The 21165-nt window shown below is 39.6% G+C and overlaps 1 protein-coding gene across 8 annotated transcripts in view; it reads left to right on the top strand.

The window, feature by feature from the left end:
• Nucleotides 1-21165, top strand: part of LOC100644512 — a 350489-nt gene that overhangs the window by 309440 nt on the left and 19884 nt on the right. For 4 of the 8 annotated variants that reach the window (XM_048404380.1, XM_048404378.1, XM_048404376.1 and 1 more), the window contains 2 exons: nt 10350-10497; nt 20874-20937. In XM_048404380.1, the coding sequence (XP_048260337.1) occupies nt 10350-10497; nt 20874-20937 (212 nt within the window). Of the gene's footprint in view, nt 1-10349; nt 10498-15988; nt 16143-20873; nt 20938-21165 lie in introns of all 8 variants that reach the window. The other 4 variants (XM_048404379.1, XM_048404377.1, XM_048404374.1 and 1 more) reach the window with 1 other exon arrangement.

Below are 21165 nucleotides of genomic sequence, written 5' to 3'. Positions count from 1 at the left end.
AATAAGTATTACGAGTCGTGCAATAATCAGGCAACCGATGTAACCAAGAACCGAGCAAAGAACAGAAAAACAATATCCTCTTCTTTTGTATTGTATAATCGTACACGTGTAAGGAAACACATTATACATATTCGCAAGAACAAAGCACGGTACGTGGAGTATCGCGATCGATCGAATTAAACGCGAGAACGATATCGTTTTGTGTAGCATTCGAGCCACTGGGAACTGCTTTTATACATTTTCTCGATAGATAATCGTTCAGTAGGTAGTTCGTTTCATCCGTTATTTTTTTTTCCATTTGAGAAACGTACGGAACATCGGTAGAGAAGCTCACTTTTTTTTCATACTAATCTCTGCATCTACTATTTATTTTTTTGCGTAATTACTCACATTGCTCGGAGTGCAGTACCTACTATGTCTATTGTACCATTCGTTTGTGTCTTTGTTTCTTTTTTTTTTTCTTCTCTTCTTTTCTTTCCGTTCTGTTGAATGGCTTTCGTACGAAGATCATTATATGATATTATTATTATCGTTATTAATGATTATGATTGTTATTTCTGGAACGAATCGTTTCTTAGTGCATGAATTATGGATCGATGAAAGAACTGTGACGAGGCCCGGACCAGTTTTTTTTCGAAATTGCGAGTTTTTCGAATATTTATCTGTGTAGCGACATCGTTGTATACTAATTGTTATATCCAGCAGAGAATGCATTTTGTTACCGCTTCAGGAACACGTGTTGGTTGCTCGAAGAGCAACGAACTTCCGGTTTTTCGCACCTTGGAATTTAAATAGAGTTCATCCTCCTTGTCCGCTGACCTCGAACGATCCAGCGTTCAAAGATGCGAAAGATTCCGAGCCTGACAACAAGATAGCCTCTGCTACTGTTTCCAAGCGTTTATCAGGCAAAGTTAATCGTTTGGGGACTCGTTGAAAAGTCGAGTCTCGATTCAATGAAATTTTCTAAGGCCGAACTAATTTGTTACCGCGTTAAACTGCGATCTCTCCTTTCCGCCGAGTTCACTTTCTTTGACACAAATTTCATTCGTTCGCCGAAGCTAAACGAGCACTTTGCACCTAAACTTTTGCTCATTACCGACTTCCCTTTGACGAACTTCGATTTTCGATTTCCGACAATGCGCTTGATTTTAGTCGCGCATAGTTTCTAAATATTTGACAGTGATATTTAGCTTTCGCAACTGCTACAAAGAAATATATTAATTCATTCAAATTCCGAGCTATTACAATGAAAAGTTTAAATCTGTATTTATCTATTAGGCGTATAAATTAACTTAACGTCCTTAGATGATTGAATGATTTTTCTGATCTACAGTGAGTTTTAAAAAATGAACAATGACACGTTGCTGTTTGTATAGCGAAACGACGCGTTTCAAACTAGTGGTGGTTCACGGGTCAAGAAGTAATTAGCTTTAAGAGATTAAGAGTCCAAGCGACGAATTAATTCGTTTATTCGTTTTTCTCGGTTCAAAACAGGTTAAAATATGCTTGAAAGCAAAGGCGGCTAAGGTAAAGGAACTCGGAATCTTTCGCGATAACCCAGCCAGCTTCTTCTCCTTTGAAACCATCCCTATTCGACACTGAAAACTGACCAAAAGAAGATTGGTCCAGTGATTTTTCCTGGTCGAGAGATAGACAAACCCGCTCTCCTATTCATGAAAGATCAAAATTGCCAGGTCATCCGACGATTACCGTTAGTCGAGTCCTGAGAACGTTGACGTTATCACGCATAATTGGCAAAGAGGAGTAGCGAGTAATCTACACACACCTAATCACTGTTGCTTTACTCGTGGCTCATGCGACTGTGGTTCTCTAGTGCATTTGACTTTTCGCCCCCGGGGCTGTGTTCCGCGTCTGCCTCGATGTGTGTACTCTATTTTCGCTCTACTTCTCTTGTCACCCTTTCCATCCCTCTATTCACCATTCCTTTCTCTGCTGTCGCACCTTTTGCGAATCATCGTCGCGAGTCGTAACTATTCCCTTCTATCGACTCGATTAATTACAAGATTATTTTTCTCGATTTTTTTTATTCTTGCTGTCGATGAGATTTTTAGGATATTTGGTCGCTCTTAGAAGTAACGTGTTGAGAAATTTTTAGCCAGTTTTAAATTAATTACGTTTGTCGAGGCTACCAGTTCTCGGAATTTTTCGTATATTTTTCCTTTTTTTTTTTTAGGATCGCTCTGGAATTTTTATCGCGAAAAATTCGATGAAATGTTTATGGAGGATGCAGTTTATTGAGACAAGCGATTCTTGGAAAATTCTTTGGAATTTTACTTGCAGGAGGTGCGGTGAATCTACTCATCTATATGTATAGGATACGTTTGTTAGAAGCAAAGGGTCTTGGAAAATCTCTTTGGAATTTTGATCGCGATGGATTTAGCGAAATTTACGTAAATATCTTTGATCCAAGAAAGATATCATATCGGTCGATTTTTATCGAGGAATCTTTAGATTCGTTAGATTCTTTCTATCTGTATAATTTTGAAAGAGCGTTTCTATTATCTTCCATGAATCTTCAAAAATTCATCCTTCGAACGAAGAGCCAGCGGTTGTCAGAAGAAATCGAGTCGTGAATTTAGTCTGAACGCGATTTTAAAGAGATCATTCAGCAGGCAATTCGGTTGATCGGCACATTCGACCTTTGCGAACGCATTAATCTCTTGGCTGCGAATTCGCCTTCCTCGTCTCTAATTCAATCTCGCTTAACGATCCTCACGTGACGTTCCTTTTCTCTTGGAAATCACATTGTCATCCTGTCTCTCGAACTATTTGTCGATGGAAAACTGTAAATCAGGCAGCCAGGTGAAATCTAAAGTTTCGTCTAAGCGAGTTTCTATTCCGTGTTTCAATCGTGCTAAGACCTTTCGATCTTTCACGTTCCAATCTTGCATTCGTTTTAATTGAAAGAAGGATTTTTAGCGTTTCAACCCTTCCAAGACTAACGAGATCAACTAGCCAGATTGAAGATGTTCGAAGAATTACTTTCGAGGAAGATAACCGAGTTGTTATAATTTTTTCGACAGCGCTGAGACCTATGGAACGTTCGGAAGATGACAGAAACGATAAAAAGTATGTTGACTTTAGAAAGTTTAGAGATTCGGTGAGGAACGAGCCAGAGAATGGTTTCTCCATTGGGATCATTTGCTGTATAAAAATCCTTTGTACGGTTAGTCGGTGATTTTGCGGCGGAAGTGTCGAGAAAGACGAATTGTTTTCTTTTCACCATGGAATTCTTCGCTATACGGATACGTTCGCGGGAGCTTTCGAAAGAAAATTGCTACAATAGGAGAGAGAAATTCGAGCTGGTTCGCCTCTCTGTTGTATCGACTTATTGCCTTTCTTCGCGCGGAAACTCTCCAGGCAACGAAAAAGGAGTTGATGGAACGAATTGAAGGACAAAGAGGTGAATCGTGCGCGGCAAAGAAAAACGGATGCTGCAGAATAAACGGCGGTGCGATGAAATAATATTTGGCGCTGGGATAGATGAGAAGTATTAAGAGATTAAAGGATGTAACCGTGAGACCGTGAGTAGAGTAAAATTAAACGAGAAATTGCGACGTAGCAGGCAAAGAAGCGAAAAATGGTAAAAAAAGACTATCGCACAGAATTTCAATATTTTTTAATAGAATAAAATACATAAAGACGTAAGAGGATAAAAGGGAAGATCGTATATTACAAGCGAAAATATATTCTAAAGACGGATACATCGTGAAAACGATGAGAAACCATTACACAGAATTTTTAGCATTTTATTTTTAATATAAAACCGAAAGGAAATGGAAAATTGTATATTATTAGCCGGCAAAATGAATTTAAAAGGGAACGAAACGACGCGGCTAATGAAAAAGTGTTGCACAGAATTTTCGCTACTTTTTAGTACGAAATATATCTAGACGTGCGGGAACAGAATTGAACGCGACAAGGAATAACAGCGAATGTGAATATAAAAAGGAAACAGAAATTGGTATTATAGGTTACTGCGCAGAGTGCAAGCGAGAATTCCCTTGGTCGGAAACGCAAAGAGGGAAAGTGTGTCCGAAAGCGCGAGTGCCGTCTTACGAAAATAAAAACCAAGACGTTCGTGGGAGAATCGATGGGAAAAATTGAGAGTGAAATCCAAGGGACTTCGCTCGACAAAGAGACAAACTGAAAAAAAAGACGAAGACACCGGAAGCGTGTAGGCAGGCACGCGTAAAATCGATCAAGAGGGAAACGTAGAATGAACTTCAATCTCGAAACAAAGACACAGAATAGCGAATCTCTTAGGAACTACCCTTATAAAAAAAAAAAAGTGGAAGGGGAGGAAAGAGAAGAGACGATCGGAGAAGGAACATGGAAGATTGAAACGAATTCTAGACAGAAGGAGACGGCGAAGTTTCTCGAGAGGAGATGCGCGCGAGGGAAAAAAGACGTCGAGAGGGATGAAAACAGAAAAGAAGAGGGTGGAAAGAAAAGACAGAGAAAGAGGGAGAGTGGAGAGACGTAGATCCAGGGGTGGATGCTGGCAGCGGCGTTTATTGATCGCTCGCAGCAACCCTGCCAGCACAGCCACCCCTCCTGCGACCCCATCGTCGGGCCACCCTCTCCTCTCACCATTCCGAAGCTTCTGCAGCGCGCGAAAGCCTCAAAGCTGCTGCACCAACCCTGCAGAATAGAATTCAATCGTATTAATTACTCACAGCCTCATGGACCGACGATGACTCCCGATGTACGCAAACCCCGATGCGCCAACTCCCATTGATCCGCGACGCTGCGGAGCTACGGCTTTTCATCGATTCAAGGTTACGCCAACACACGCTCGTCGCTTCCGCATCGCATCTACGATCGTGTTGAATGATCTTTTGTGAGAAAATTTTGCGATTCTACATGGTAATGTTGGTGGATTTTTTCTGTTTTTTTTTTTCCTTTTTTTTTGAGAATTTTGTGAAGAAGCGGGGGGGATGTTAAATGGTTCGACGAGGGGATGATTTATGTTGGACGAGGAATGGCGAGGAAATGTGAACTGTATAAATACATGTGCGATGGTAAAGGTTGGCTATCGTTTGGACTCGTTGCTGATTCTTTGGAATTATTCGAACTGGCAATATTTGTATAATCTTTTTGGATATTCGCTTCTACCAAGTGAATTGTATAAATATTTGGGCGATAGAAATTGGCTGAGAAGTTGGTTCGAATTTGTTGGAAATTCTTTAGGATTCGTTGAAATAGAGGGTGGCTGGGGTGTTATGAGAAATAGGAATTGCACAAATATTCGTGTGACGGTAGAAATTGCCTGTTGTTTGAATTCGTTGAACATTCTTATTCGAAATAGAGGCGATTCGAGCGTTGTGCAATGGATGGCTAGGGAATAGGAATTGTACAAATTGAACATTCTTCCCAAATTCTCGAAATCGTTTAAATAGTTCTTCGTACTTGATAGATTTCGACGAAGGAAAAAGAAAATAAAAGATTCGTTTTAAATGATCGACTTTTATGAGCCGTATCGATACCCTAAAAACGCATATTTCATCAATTAATGAGCAACTAGAGTGAATTATCGTCCCGAAATGGATATAACCGATGAATAACAAAATGATTGATATTATTCATTATTCAAAGATACATCTTGCCGTCCTACATCGATTTTACGGGAGGATTTTCCTTGTAATTCATTGGTGAACCGCAAGGGGGTTGGGTTTTCCTGCACGTCCAGGGAATTCGTTGTCGCCCAGCTCGTTAATCGTCGCCGATTCAAATGAATCTAATAACAAATTGAACGCGCTAGTTATTTGCATAATTAATTACGACTGAATTCGGTGGCTGTTAATTATTCAACGTAATCGCGAATGACTGGCGACGCACGTGGCTGCCAACCAACGGCAGAAATTTCATTGATTCTCCGTCTGGGCGCGTTTCATTTGTCCGCTTAATAATTCAAAAGAAACGCTTCTGGCGCTCGTCCCGTGTCGCGTTCGTGGTCTGGCAAATATTGCGAAAAAATGCTCGAAGGTTGCTTTAAAGGGGAGATGTCGTCTCTCAAAAATTAACTTCTACCGTACAGATTTTCTCGCGGGTATTTACGATAATTTCTATAGTTCAATAATCAACGATTGAATAATAACATGATATGAATCAATATCCTATAATTGTATAAATTATTTCGAGTACAATTTCTCGTCCCAAAAACTTCGGTTCTTCTGGAATTTGAATATCTTCTGTATAAATATTCTCGTAAAAATGTATAATTGTCCGTGATTGGATAATAACGTGATATAATTCGATACTCTATAATCGGATAGTGCGATTATTACGGTTTATACGTTCCTAGAAAATGTCTAGTTCCTGACGAAAAGAGAAAAGATACTTGTGTCATAATTTGCATTACCTTTATCGAACGATCGTACGAAATGTACCGATTCTCCGCGTCGAATCGGCGATTCAATCATATTAATTACTGCGGTGGTACTCGAGGCGTGGCTGCAGGAAGCCCACTTGACGAGCTCGCTGCCGGTGCTCCCTAGGGAATTTATAGGCAAGAATGTTCCAGGGGAAACGAGAATTGGAAATTTCATCGAAAGGAGAGAGGGAGAAATCCTACGACGCGAATAAACCCCGTTACAATGCGTGAAATAGCCTGCAGCTCTCTTATCGAATCTTATTGCTCATTGAAGATCAAGAATCAATGGACACGTGTCAATTGAATGTTAAATACGTTCGCGATTTTCATTTATAATAATAATTTCATTTTTATAATTTCTAGTTAAATTATATCGTGCATCGCGTAACGCATAGCTGTTAAATTTCAAGCGATGCTAACAATTTCTATTCATCGTAATTGCTGTTTTATTTTCTCTCGTTTAAACCGCATTGTACATGAAGAATCTTGTATTTGATTTCAACGATACAAACGAAGAAACATCGAATCGCAATGGGGGCGTGCAATTACGCGAACGTTGACAGAGAACTGAGCAGAAAAGAAAGAGAAACAATAATCGAGGGTTTTCATCGCGAGTCGTGTCAGTCGGATCGACGAGGAGTCGATAAATAAACGCAGTCCTAATTAGCAGTTCAATCGTATTCGCGGATAAATAGGCGGCGTATTGTTGCGCGAGTAAATCAACGTCGACGGGAGGCCGAGTTAATTAATAATACATTGTCTCGGTTCGCCGAACGAGTATCGTTATGGGAATACGGAATTTTAATTAAAAAACTCTCGAGAGAGACCGTGTAAGTTCGTCCTTCGTACAATAAAAAATGGAACGAACGATGTACAATATTATTGCGTACGAAATTATCGAGAAGCTGCAACGAAAAAATTAGAAAAATGTTACCGATAGTACGAAGGAAACTTTGCGTTAGGTTGGAAGTTCTAGCCGATTGGAAAATCGATAGAAACACGTAAATAGAAGTTTTTGGACGTTTGTCGTAAAACAGGAACAGAGAGAAACATCGATTTCTCTGCAATGAAAATTGAATGCTCGCTACCGTTGCGATTTCTCATAGTTCGCTATAGTTTTAGACTGCTCTTGTTCCACCGGGGAAACTTGATTTCTGACAACCGCGACATCCAATACTGTTAGGTTCGTGCACATTAAATATGTACCTTCCTTTCGAATCGAAGAGCGAGTATGTATCTCGAAAATATCGTATAGTTAAAGCTATTTCTACGTGATTCACTGCATTTTCACAGCGACTAGTTTCATTATTTTACATTTGCATGAATTATCCTTGCTAGAATTAAAAAATTAATTAAAACGAAGCTACTTACGGTCACTTTCCAAATAGTTCGCGTTTCGGAAAATTGTCCAGATGAGGTAGAACATTGTTTCAACGTTTTTGAAATTCTCAATTTGTTTCTAACAACTTTCATAATACCTTCTGTTTAGATCTAAATTTATAGAAAAAGTCACGACACGAACATTGTGTATTCTTCGTGATGTTGCTCGTTCATGGTTCCTCCTAATTGGCAAATATTTTGAAAATGTAAGAAAAAGAATCGTGATGTACGATTTGGAGTAAAGGAAGAAGAATCGCGTTTCTAAAATACTAAGGAAAGATTGTGGAAATTTATAAGCTTCGGAAAAATTTCGGAAATTCCTTGTAATAAACGTTTTCTCGCTAAATACTCGAGAACATAGAGTCACGGAAGGCACGCGAAAACGATGGTACAATATACAGAGGGAAGAATGATAGTGGTCCGGCAGAAAATTCGTAATTAAACGAGAATACCTGGAATTTAATAAATCCATATCGAAACGTTGTTCCTAACGAATCGCAACTGCCGGTTGCAAAACGCAGACCGCAGTGACGCGGAGATCTGCATGAAATTTGAATACGCGGTTCCGCGATGGTGTTAATCTGTTCCGATATTTGATTATGCCGTTTCTCGCGTTACCCACGCTTCTGTAATTCGCCTGGACGATTCGTGGGGACGGTGTTGAATTCCTTTTGTCGGTGAAACCCCCTTTCTCGCGGCTATTCTGCAATTCGACGATAACGATATCGTGTGTAGTCACTATCGTTCAAGCTCATAACTCAATCGTAGGAATCGCAGGAAGGTTAAATTCTTCCTGATAACTTAACTGGAATTTATTAGAATTTTTGTCCTCTGTTATTAGTAATCTCGGTTTAGGTAAGAAATATTGCGGGAAATTCTGCGTTGCTCACGAGCCAGGATTGATTCAGAGCTTAAATATATCTTTAAGAAAAGAAAAATATTTTGCATCATTGTATCAGTTTCTTGTATTCGATATCAGCTTGTCTTCCATATCAGCTTATCTTCCATATCATTGCTACTTCCTGATTTAGGTGAAAGATGATTAGCGTCGATAAAGTTCTGTTTTATTGTAATTGTTAGGAGATTAGGTCGATTAGGATAAGAAAATAAGGGAGAGATAAGGTGGAATTTATTTAAATTTCCTACAGAAACAGTTCTTCGAATCGGGGTGACTCGCTGAATTGATGTTTTCGTTAAATTTATCGTTGATTTCATCGGGGGAAAAATAAAGAAAACGATCGATCTCGTGTGATCGGAATGGAATTATAAAATAGGATCGAGGAGGTTCGTCGGTCGAATTATTTTCTCGCGAAATGAGGAGGAAACAAAAGACAGAAGGATGAGACGAGAAGAAGCAAATATAAATTAAAAAAGAAATAACTTTCTAATAGAAACATACTCGCTAACTGACACCGAGAATGCCATAATTGTAAAACTGCAAATGTCAATTAATTCATCAGATCGCGTGTTTGTTGTCCGTGGAGGTCGCGCTGGGTATCGAAGGTTATCGATCATTCGACCAAACATTTCCAAAATGGTATTTCCGTGTCACGGACAATAATACGCGCATTAATGAAACAGAGAGATACTTTAACGACAAGCTGCCATTTTCAAGCCCTAATCGGCACCGTGGATCCAACTTTCCAATAAACTCCTAATAAAACAGGGAACACCCTGAAACATTAATGCAGATACTCAGAATATCGAGCCAGAAATGTACCACAGGTATGAACATAATCCCAAGCAATAACCAATCAGACGTATTAAATTGTTCCGGAAACGCCCTACCAATCAATATATATTATCGTCGATGTCCAATTACTATGCTCCCTCTATAACAAATCACATGCACTGTAATACAGGGAGTAGTCAGTTCAAACTCGAATCGACATAATTAACGCTAAATCATCTATACAATAATATATTCTTAATAATAATAAATTATGAACCAATAATAGATTATCGATTACACTTCTATATTACACGTGTATATGCTCATGTATACCGTATATACCCAAGTATCGCGAGTTATACCGACTCGTAAAAGTATTCGAGCACTTACCATAGAAAACTCTCATGTTCGTGTCGTATGTGTTACATAAAGCATTTTGAAATTTCATTAACACTGCGATAAAATACTATTGCTGCGATTATATTGAAACCAATCTGACAGTGTATAAAGAAATCGTCAGATATCTATCGGACACGTACGTTTAGTAAAAGAATCAGTATACAGCATGCATCTGATCTCGGTCATCTTAAATGTATAAACGTTAAATATACATTTTCAGATTTATTTCAAACATTGCCAATACGATCTTACCAATGAAATTTTAAAATCTTTGTATATAAGATGTGTTGGTGAAAAACGTTTACAAGTGATCGAATACTTCCGCCAGCCTGTGTATAAATGGTACTTTTGTCTGACTTTTGAAGGCAATTTAACGGGCAAGTTTAAGAAAAACAAAGATCCACAGTGGCAAATAGGGATTGATCGGGACGTGATGTAGCCTATAATCGCGAGAGTAATGGTACGACGATGCAACGAACTAACAGTTTCTGACAAAAACAGGATACAGGTTGCCGGCCATGCCGTGGAGCTGGCTTGGAGCGGCGGCGCCATCGGCAGCTGCAGCTGCAGCAGTCGCCGCAGCCGCGGTGACCCCATCCCCTGCAGCTGCACCGCTCGTCCTTGCACCCAGGGCGGCGGCGAGACGAAGGTACAGAGAGACTTCTAATAATCCAGCCCGGAAGCGACGCGAGATTCAACGAAACCACACACCAGCACGTCACTTATTCCCCGACGTTCCATCCTTTTCTTATTCTTTGTTCCGCTAACCCGGTTTCTCCATCGTCACGATTCCTCGGCTTCGGAATTTTCAGAAACGCGCCGATGTCAAGGGGAACGAGCGTCTCTTTTGTCGTCGTCTGATCGATGCCACCGGTACAGCAAACTTCGGACGTTATTATCGTCGCGATGACGAGCCGAAGCAAGATCGACAGATCTCGAACGAGCATTTCGCGATGGGAATTTTTGCAATTTTTCTTCTTGACAGAAAGCGTGTAGATTTTAGGCTCGTTCGTAGATAGTGAATGTTCGTATAAATTTATATTTTTGTATATTTTCTGTTTTCCATTGACACTCGCGATTTATTTCTTACTTTGATAGATCTTTCCCTCTTCTTTTTATTCCTCAACATTTGGAATTCGTCGATTAAACGAAATTAAGAGACATCTTTTCCCTCGACGAACCACAAAACCTCGTTTGTCGAGAGATTGCCTCTGTCGAAGAGCTGCAAATGGATGTAATTTCTTGGAAATCGAGGATGACCATCGTGATATCCTCGTTGAATATCGATTTTCCAAAAAGATTCCCTCTGCGGAGAGCAAGCGGTCGAATTAGTTAGTCAGCGTTCTAGTAGGCCGACTTAATTAACAGCGATCGTGCAATGGCCGCGTAATCGATAAAGCAGATTAGCAGGGTGCGATTAAAACGAATTAATTAAAAAGACTACTCTTCGAATTGCACGGAAACCCGACACCGCGATGCCTACCGCGTATTTCCGGATAATTGAACGATCTCGCGTTTCCACAAATTGCGTATCTACCTGTGTTTTAGCTTCTGTTTCGTGCTACCATTCGTAACACAATTTGGCCATCGTACCATCCACTCGACGAAGAATACTTTGCAAGAAATCAATGTTCTTCGTGTTGATTTAAGAGGCAATCTCGTTTGACAAAATTTATCGAAGCTTCTCCTCCGTATTATCCTGCTTTTCCTCCGATCTGTTTTCTTTTTCTTCGACGCGTCAACTCTCGCTCCTTTACTCCATTTACCCTGGTCGTACAATGCACACAGACAATAACGGATGCGTTTCCTTTGTGACAAAAAAAGAAAAGATGACACGAAATACACGATACGCAGCGTCGAGAGGATCTTCGAGTTCGAAGAACGAAACAACGAGAACGAGGAGAATACATCGGAAGCGACGGTGCTGTTGCATTCTCGCCACGACTATTCGTCGAGCACCACCGTTTCTTTCTTTCTTTCTCCACCCCCTTTTCTCTTCTTTTTTTTTCCATTCTACACCGTTACGCCCTTCCTCAGCAACCTTCTTCTCTCTGGGGCACACATTATCGATGTTTCTTTCACGTAATTAGCGAACCCCACACACCATTTAGGGCGACGTTACATACGCGACGATTATCGATCTGTGGTCCAACGTGGATTGTGTATTTTCTCTCCTTTTTTCCTTTGTTTGTTTTTTTCTTTTTTTTCTTTTTTTTTTTTTTTGTTTTCTCAACCCCTTTAATCCTCTTTCCAATCGTTTCGCAACGTGTCGAAACATCGTTGGCCTATTTCGAATCTTTGATCTCCGATAGAATTTTTATTAGAATTTTTATCAAGACATATATTCTTTATAAAATTTACAATATTAATTATAAATTTTACTTGTACCAAATTCCTATCAGAATACATATTCATTTAATGGAGATCTTAGCTTTATTTCGAATCGTTCGTCTTGAGAAACTATTCGATAAACGTGCACGAATCTCTCTCGTTCCGCTTTCTTCGCGCATATTTTTATTTTGTTCGGATCGATTGGTTTTTATTTGCACGAGCGCGGAATAACGTTCGGGAAATTGAATTCTCCACATTTTTGGATGTTTCGGGATCGCGTTATTGAATATCCAGCTTGCCACGGCTCATGTTCATCAGTACCAACGGGGTTCCGACCGGTATCCAGTCGTTAACCCATTAATTAATTATCGTTAATTGGAGGACATACACGTCACTATGAAAGCCGATGAAGATAGGCCAACGAATTTTGAATTTCTACCTGGAAATTCCTTTAGTACGTAATGATTGAAAAATTCAAATTACAGTTCAATTCAATTATATATTATATATATTATATATATATATATTATATTCAAATATAGGTAAATTTTATTAAATCGAAAGAAATGGAGGATCTCTCGAGAATATGGTTTTAAGAGGACATTCGCCAGACCACAGATCGATTCGTTGCGATGTTCGATTTATTCTCTTGTTTAACTCTCACGATCTTACCAATGTGTTTTTGGAATGTGCCTGCTGTAAAATGCATCACGCTCTAGTCTTGTTTTCTTGACGCACACCCCAAGTTTTGTATTGTACTAAATAGCGACCGGATGTCAGGTCTGGCTTCTGTAACCATCCAGTCGAATAAGCGGCTCTGGTTTTTAACTTCCGTTTTTGTACTCGCGCTAACCACACGTGCGACACTTGCACGGTAGTTGATTGTTTAATACTTATTCCGTTGTTGTTGTTGATTGTTGATGTTTTACTTGTTGCTCGTTGTATCAAGTTTTCTAGCCTGTAACCAGCTGCGCCAATAATTTTCTCTCTTTTGTACTAATCCCCACGGAGACATCTGTTTCTTGAAGAGATTTGGAGCGCTCGATCGAAAGAAAAGGAGCAAGTGAGCTTGGAAAAACCGCCGGGAAAATATTATTGTTAAATATTATTAAAAATTTCAAACGTTCGTATCAGTATCGATATTTAAAAAAAATTAGATTCTTTTCTGTAATTAATCCAGATATAAGTGAATTTTTGCTTCATACCATTTTTCAAAAATAATACATATTCCATTTTATACGTGATAATAATAAATAATAATATCATTTTCTTCTACCAAACATTTAAAACTTCTATTTGTTATTTAAATTGAACGCGTTAAGTAAATTCTTGTATTCTTATTGATATCGATGGTTAGTTTATTGTTCCAACTGAGCTTAACGAGCAAAGGATATTACGCGAAACGCGACTGTTGACAAAAATCTGGAAATAAAAAAGAATTGTCTTGCTATCAGAATCTTAATTAACAGGCATATCTGGATTAATAACTGAAGAAAGTTGGCCGAGCGACAGAGAAAGAAAGTTTACTTCGTTAAACGAACTAAATTACATTAACTGACTGCTTACTGATACACTTTGCTTTACAAGTCGTTTTTCCCTCTCTCTGAACTTTGTGACTGAAAAGCAAAGGAAGATCGTACGATAAAAGTGAGGGAGGAAAAGAAACAAAAGACGCGAGTCGCACAAACGCTCCTTGATCTCTTCGAGGCGGAAGTTGAACGTGGACCGACGCTGAAGTCTAAAGACAACGAGTTAGTTGAGGCACACGCACACACGGTGACAGCTCGGACAAAAGGTAGGCAAGAAACATCAGTTTTTATTGCTTCACCGTCCGGATCAAAGGACCGAGAGGGTCTGTCTGCGATCAATCGAGGCCGGATACGCCGCCGATGCAAGCATTTCCGGACGCCGAAAGAACCGTCGTCTTCCAAGAGTTCCATCAACGGAACGAGCTGCACGAACACCCGATTTCATCCTAATTGTCGCTCCAACAGTCGACCAAATTTCTCGTCTTTGATCGTTACATTGAAAGCTCGCTCGTTCTCTGCCACCTTTCACGAAAGAATCGTCAATGACGATTTATCACTCTGCTCTATCGGAATTCCTGGCTGATCAGCCGGATTTTATCTTCCTATCTAAAATATCAGTTCTTCGTGGCTGATCAGCCGGATTTTATCTTCCTATCTAAAATATCAATTCTTTCGAAAGGCTCGAACAAACTGTTGTAGAAGCATCGTTATTGAGATTTTTCAGTCGATTTCTGTCTTGTAATCTATACTCGTGTCGAGATCTATTTCGACTCCTATGGTTTCTTAAGAGTTGTTGAAATGGAATTACATGTCATTCTTTGCCTGGTTCGTTGAACACGAATGACAGACACGTGTATTTTGAAGCGCCATGAGGCGTTCCAAAGAGGTTCGTTGAACTTTACTTGAGCCAAAATTTTGGCCATAAGCAATTTTGCCCAAATATTCGTCTAAACTATTTCATTCGCGGATATCATTCATCTTGGAAGGATGTAGATTCCTGGTGGGCATTCAGAAACTCTTCTTAACCTTACGAAATTCACGTACGCGTTCTACGTAACTTTCAACACTCCACGAAAATCCTTGGTATTTAGTTTATTCGATATCTTCGTCCTTTGGACTCATCGACGTTCCAACGACATCTGTACTTTCAAGTTATCCCCCGAAGAAAGAAATGGTCTCTTCTTCCTGAACTTGTCCAGGAGGAAAACGGCAAAGTATGTCAAGACACACGGCAACAGAACGCAGAAAAATATAAGCAACGTGAGTTGACACACGGGTCTCCCGTAAAATCTTTTGCATTTACTCCAAATATTTCTGAATCTTGGAGCTTCCTGCCGTCTCTGCGGTAGAGAAAATTTTACTGCACTCACAGGTGTGTCATCTTCCTTAGGTGCTATCCGATCGATGTTTATAGTAGGTTTGGAAAGTTTCACGGTCTGAGAAGTATCTACAGACGTAGAAGCAATTTCCATGCGTCGGTTTTCATCAGCTGCAACTGATGGACTATACTTAGACGTAGTTGGTTTTCCAACTTCCCTTTTCTCCAGATATTGGCTACTTTTCTTAGACTCTGTTCGACTGGATCGGTAACGCTGCAGCCAACTATTTATGAGAAAATCCATCGAATCTCTCGATCGTCGTTTCTCGGAGGAAAACGGATAACGTCGGTCCTTCTTCTTGTCAAAATCAGGTACATCCGATCGTACATCTCGAGATTCGAATCTCCATGCTTCCACGATCTTTGATTATTCTTTTAATTCATTTATCGATTGGTCGTTTCAATCTTCCCTTCAAACGTGCGATCCCGCTTGTCGCTCGAGTATTCGATGCTGAAACAGATATTTGATTTCTTTGCGGGAAACTATCGCACCAGCCTACCGATTTGTTCGGTTTTTGTCATTCAAATATTTTCAAGCGTCTGGTTAACTTCCACCGAATTTCCATGGGAATTTCGAAGGAATCGCCTTCTTTGGTGCAACGAGCGTTTCCAAGATTTTCCAAACCTTCCGTCCGCGGTCGAAAGTTTCCCTGAGCCCGTTCAACTCCCTGAAATTCGTCTAATCTCGTCTCGTCGTCGCCCTTGGTTTGTCAACGATTTGTTTCCAAGAAAAAAGAAAGGAAAAGAAAAAAGGAGAATATCGACGAACGTCGAAGAAAGTAGAGAAAGAGAAGAGCCAGCGAAGCGATTTTGGCCGGCAGCAGAAACACTAACCGACGCTGTAAAAGCGCTACGAGAAGGTAGGCAAGCATTGGCATGTGCGTTTGTGTGTGTTGTTACAGCAGCGGCGCTGAGAGGAGTTGCCATCCAACGAGGAAGAGTGGGCGCTGCGAGAGCAGCCTTCCCGACCAGTGCAGCGGCGTTGGCTCTTGCCAGAAACCCGGGGCCGCTCGCAGCCGCGGCTGCGGCCACGGCCCTGCATCCCTTCGCACCTGCGTAAGTAGATTTCGACGTTCTGCGCCGTCCTCGACGCGCCAACCAACGATGGCAGTTCAACGGTACTTTTGGTATTTCGAAGCCGCAGCGGGTAACTTTTAATCAGCGGAGTTGCTGGACGCGTGATCTATCAAATGGCGGAATTTCGAGGTTTTCAGTTTAAATGAAAAAGAGATTGAGATATCGCGTGTAATTGAAAATATAAATTACATCGTTGAAGCACGGATTTTTGTAGATTTTAAAGGTACTCGTATATAAAAATGCATAGAAGGTAGAAAAATACGCGTAATACCCGAAGTAGATTTACTCGTCGTAATTTTATTACAGGTAAAAATGAATCTGTGTTTAAATTACATCGGTTCAATTATGGTTCGCTACAGGAAAAGATTAATTTGCGCGAGAAGCTGAAGTCTGATCTTTCGGCAACTAATGTTGCTTTTCTGAGAGGCGAATTTAAAATAACGGAATTATTCATAGGGCTGCTTCGTAAGATAAGAGAGAAAATTTATTAATTTGTTAGAATACACACTTTTTGTATCTTTTTTGTAACGAAACAACGTGTAATTTCTAATAACACCGCGTTCGTGTAATTGCCACGCATAAATTTCTCTGCTCGACGAATTATGCCTCTTAATGAATTGATCAGTGCCCTGTACTCTCTAATTTTTCTATGATCATTTATCGTCTTATCAGATTCTCTATTTGTAAAACCTTTTCCGACGAAGCTCCTACCTGAATTCTCAGAAAATGCACGTTATTTATAAAACGGCCTCGTACATTTAGTCTGGCGATCATTGAATATAGAGGGGATAACGTTAAAGAGTAAGACGAAGTTTTAGTACACGAACAGCTCTGTAACAAAGTAGCAAAGTTCACTAGGTTCGAGGCATGTCTGGGGTCTTGGCACACACACAAGCTTTAATTGGAGCGGCAAAGTTTGTAAGTTGGAACAGTTACGTGAGAAAGTTTAAGAGATACACTGTTTAAGTCCGTGAATGGGAGATCGTATAGTTCACGAGGTGTTCAGAGTACAGAAGAAGTGGTTCGAGTGCTTGTTCTGGCACAAAGGATGGTGATATTCGTTGTACGAAGTTCGTGGTAGTTGTAGTTCTAGCCAGCTCGTTTCTGAGAATGTTGTTTCAGAATGAATAGCGTAGTTGTCAACTGTCGTCGAACAAACTATTCATCGTGTCACTTTAAAATCGTTAACATTGTCGATAATACGAATATCCCTACATATCGGGCGTTTAATGAAATGTTAAAGAATTTTCACAAGTTTCTTAATAATCAAAACGAAGGGAAGACAATTTTTGATCAAATTAAGAAACTTTTCAATCGTAATTACAACACAGATAGAAAATGAATAAACTTAACTTATTAACCGACTCGTTTCTAAAATATGTTTGCAAATTTGTATAATACGTTTCTGGAATTAAAAATTAATGGAATGCTATATTAAACTGTCGGATTTCTACGGATACATATATAGCGAATCTTTCAATAAAAAATATATCTTTTTGCTGAAAATTGGCTTGGTAACTTGAGTGAAAAATCATCTTTTCTAATACGTGACTTCGGAATGAAATTACAAGATCATCTTTAGAACATATGTTATATATTACAATTAGTTTGAAAAATTTGAATATTAACAAACATAAAATGAGATGTCCCGTCTTGGCGTTTTACACAAGCTGACAGATTAAAATTCACGATATCGAAATAAAATTACAAATCGTCTTATTAATACGAGATAACAGGAATACAGATACACAAGAGAAATACAAGATACACGATATAGCAAAAGCACTTTGCAACAGAGCTGTTTCATCGGATTTCCCTGAGTTCCTCGTCGGATGAAATATTTTTTAACGAGACTGGCGAATAAGGAATATTCGAGTTACTGACCCGGATTTCTTCCCACCTATATCACGTTCCTCTGTCGAACGCAACAACCGGCCACGTCGACGCCGTAGTTTCACGTGGAAATTCACACTTCGTTCAACAGCCGATCCAGTTTTGCGCGTCGACCAACGACCGTACAGAAATTCTGCCAATTTGTCGCCGCGAATCATCGAGTGTCATCGAAATCCAGCCCGCTCTTCTGGTTACCCACTGCGACCAGTTCTCTTGCACGTGTCTCGCTCGTTATAGTCTGCTTGTCGAAATCATCCTGCATGCACCGACGTAACCTTTCTACCAGGCCAATCGCAATTTTCTTTTCCCCAGAGAGAACCTTCTATAGAATGCACTTTAGAAAGCCTTTTAGTCGACATAGATAAACCAATATTACACGATAACGAAGCGTTTTTTTTTTCTTGTAAACGTGAAAATACGACCGGCGGATAGTGAAGGAGGAAGTTTGTAAAGAAACTCGCTTGAGAGGAACTTGTTTGCAAGAAGGAATTATCAGAGGTTAAAGGAAGCCTCGAACGGATAAACGTGATCGTCGTGAACTTGGTGCGGTTGATAGAGAAACTTTTATAACGTTGATATTTTCGATGTTTAAATGGAAACGAAGTATGAGGTTTACGGAGGATTTAAAAAATTAATCGCTTAAGGATATATTAATTCGATGAAATTTAGAAATACTTTCTCTGATAACGTTATTTTTCTTCCGTAACGTCAATTGGATGTATTAATTAAATTTTTAATTACAGTGTGTAGCTAATGTAAAAGAAAATGGATATTTTTGTCAGAGGATATTGGACAATGCGAACGATATTATAAAAATCCAATCTAAATCCGTAAAATAGAAACATTGTACAATGAACGAAACACTGTAATTCGAAGATTTGTCGTAATTCCAATCATATAATTAATTAGGAAAATTGAATTAATCGAATCGTAATTACTCGCAATGGTGAAATGTTACTAAATCAACAGTAGAAATTAAATGTTTTTTTAATAGAATTTCCTGAACAAATATAATTCTTAAGCGGTTAAAGAATGATAACAGGGTAAGTTACGTGCACAAGAATAGATCGTTTAGAATGATTCCTTAATTTTTCACGACAAAGGAATTTTCATTAGTTTCCGTCGGTGAACGCGAACAAATACGCGTTCGCGCGTCGATAAATAGCATCGCTCGTTAATTAAACAATTTCGCACGGCGCGAACTGGATAAAAGGGGATGATGGAAAATTTCGAAGCCGTCGATGTTTCCGCGTGGCAACCATATTTTCCCACCGATCAATCGTCAGTTTTATTACTCATAAATAAGGGTGGTATTCCCGTGCGTTCGTAAATCGTTGAAATCGTTCGTTACTCTTCTTCGATCCACCGATCACGCCGATGATACCGACGCGTTTTTAATGGAAGAACACGCCGGTTGTGATTTATGAATTTTCGTTGACCTCGCTCGAATACAGCCTGATAACCGGCGACGAATAAAACCGACGGGGAAATGGAGATGACGAAAGAGAAACTCTCGTAAAATCGATCGACTCGGAACGTTTTCTCGTTCGATTCGAAACAAAACTCGCAAAATATGATTGCTCGAAAGAAAAATTGCAAAATGCGATCCTTGGAAACAAAAATTGCAAAACGTGATTCTTCGAGACGTTTCAAAGTTTCATGACTTCGATGAGTACGCCACGGCTCATAAATATTCCGACACTTTGATAGAATTTGGCAATAGATAAATTTAAATTCTGCTGGAAAAAATTAACAGTGACGTATTAAATCGTGTAATCGCGTTTTACTCGCCGTTTGGAATAATGTCGGTGTTCGTGTTGCGCCAGTGAACGAAGAACGTCAACTTCTAGTTTAGAAAATTAAACAATCCGCAGATAAGGAGCTTTCCAAACAACAAAATAATTCCGCAAGCTTTGACGATTGTCGATTTTGTCGATTTTGTTATCGCATAGTAGACTTTAAAAATGAACATAGATAAATCCTTTTTTTCGAAAACCTACGATTAAATTATATCCTGTCAAAGGAAAGCAAGTTCGTGATATTTTTGAGCTACAGCGTACAGCGATTTTTGACGGTTCGAAATTTCAAAAAAATCAGTCCGCGATCTATTGAGAAACGCTACGGTTTTCATATAATCGTTGAGAATCGAACGAGAGCATTATAACTCGACGAATGAATACGTCAGGTACAAGGGACGAGTTCGAGACCAGTGGCACGCGTCCGATTTTGGAATTTGATCGAACGCAGCGATTCTTTCATTCGCCAAATGGGTAAAATTCATCGAGTCGCGAGAACAGCGTGGTCCTCGATCGAATAAAAAAGATTAAATCATATCCTTTGACGCTGTATATCGTGTGGATCGTGGAACTCGAAGCTTCTAACAAGACGAGAGCACTCGACGCTCGAACTGCGTTTCGAATGCCACGAGAAACGAAATTTTTGTCAACGTTACGTTTACAGAAAATCGAAGGCAACCAGCCTCTTTTCAGCGACGAAGACGCGTGTGTTTCCAAGAAAGATCTGTTATTTCATCGAATAATTCAATCAGGAAAATTTCATTCGATACAAGTTTAAGTAAAGTTGAAACAAGTTGGAGCAAAAGATAAATTGAATGAAAGACAGGTAGAACTAAAAGCTTTAAAAAAGAAACAAACGATTTGTACTTCATTTTCAAGGAAAACGAAACACGCACCAAAAGGAAAAAAAAATATAAAGAAAAACACGTTGAAAAATATCGAGAAATAATCGAAAAGATGCTGGTTGCGTAGAAATTCGTGCACATATACAAAACTAACATTGGTGATTTTTATTTTGCAGCGTTTATTACGACCCGTTCCTAGCTGCACACGCGGCGACACAGGATCCCAACTACAGGCTACAGGTGAGACACGAGATTTCCCTGATTTTCCGCCGGAAATTGTCGCCGGTGCTCTGTTTCCGGGGCGCGAACGACGACGAATGAGTTTTTAATTAAATCGAGCGACGCCCCTCGGCCAGATTGAAACGTCAGCCCGCTTAATCGATCACCTTTCAGACGCTGCCGATAGATTATCGTGAATTAATTGGTAAACGAATCCCGGTTGATCGTTGTTTGCGTATCGATTTTCTT

Source organism: Bombus terrestris, chromosome 3, assembly GCF_910591885.1.
Source record: "Bombus terrestris chromosome 3, iyBomTerr1.2, whole genome shotgun sequence".
Taxonomy (NCBI): Eukaryota; Metazoa; Arthropoda; class Insecta; order Hymenoptera; family Apidae; genus Bombus; species Bombus terrestris.
This window is presented reverse-complemented; position numbering and strand designations above follow the sequence as displayed.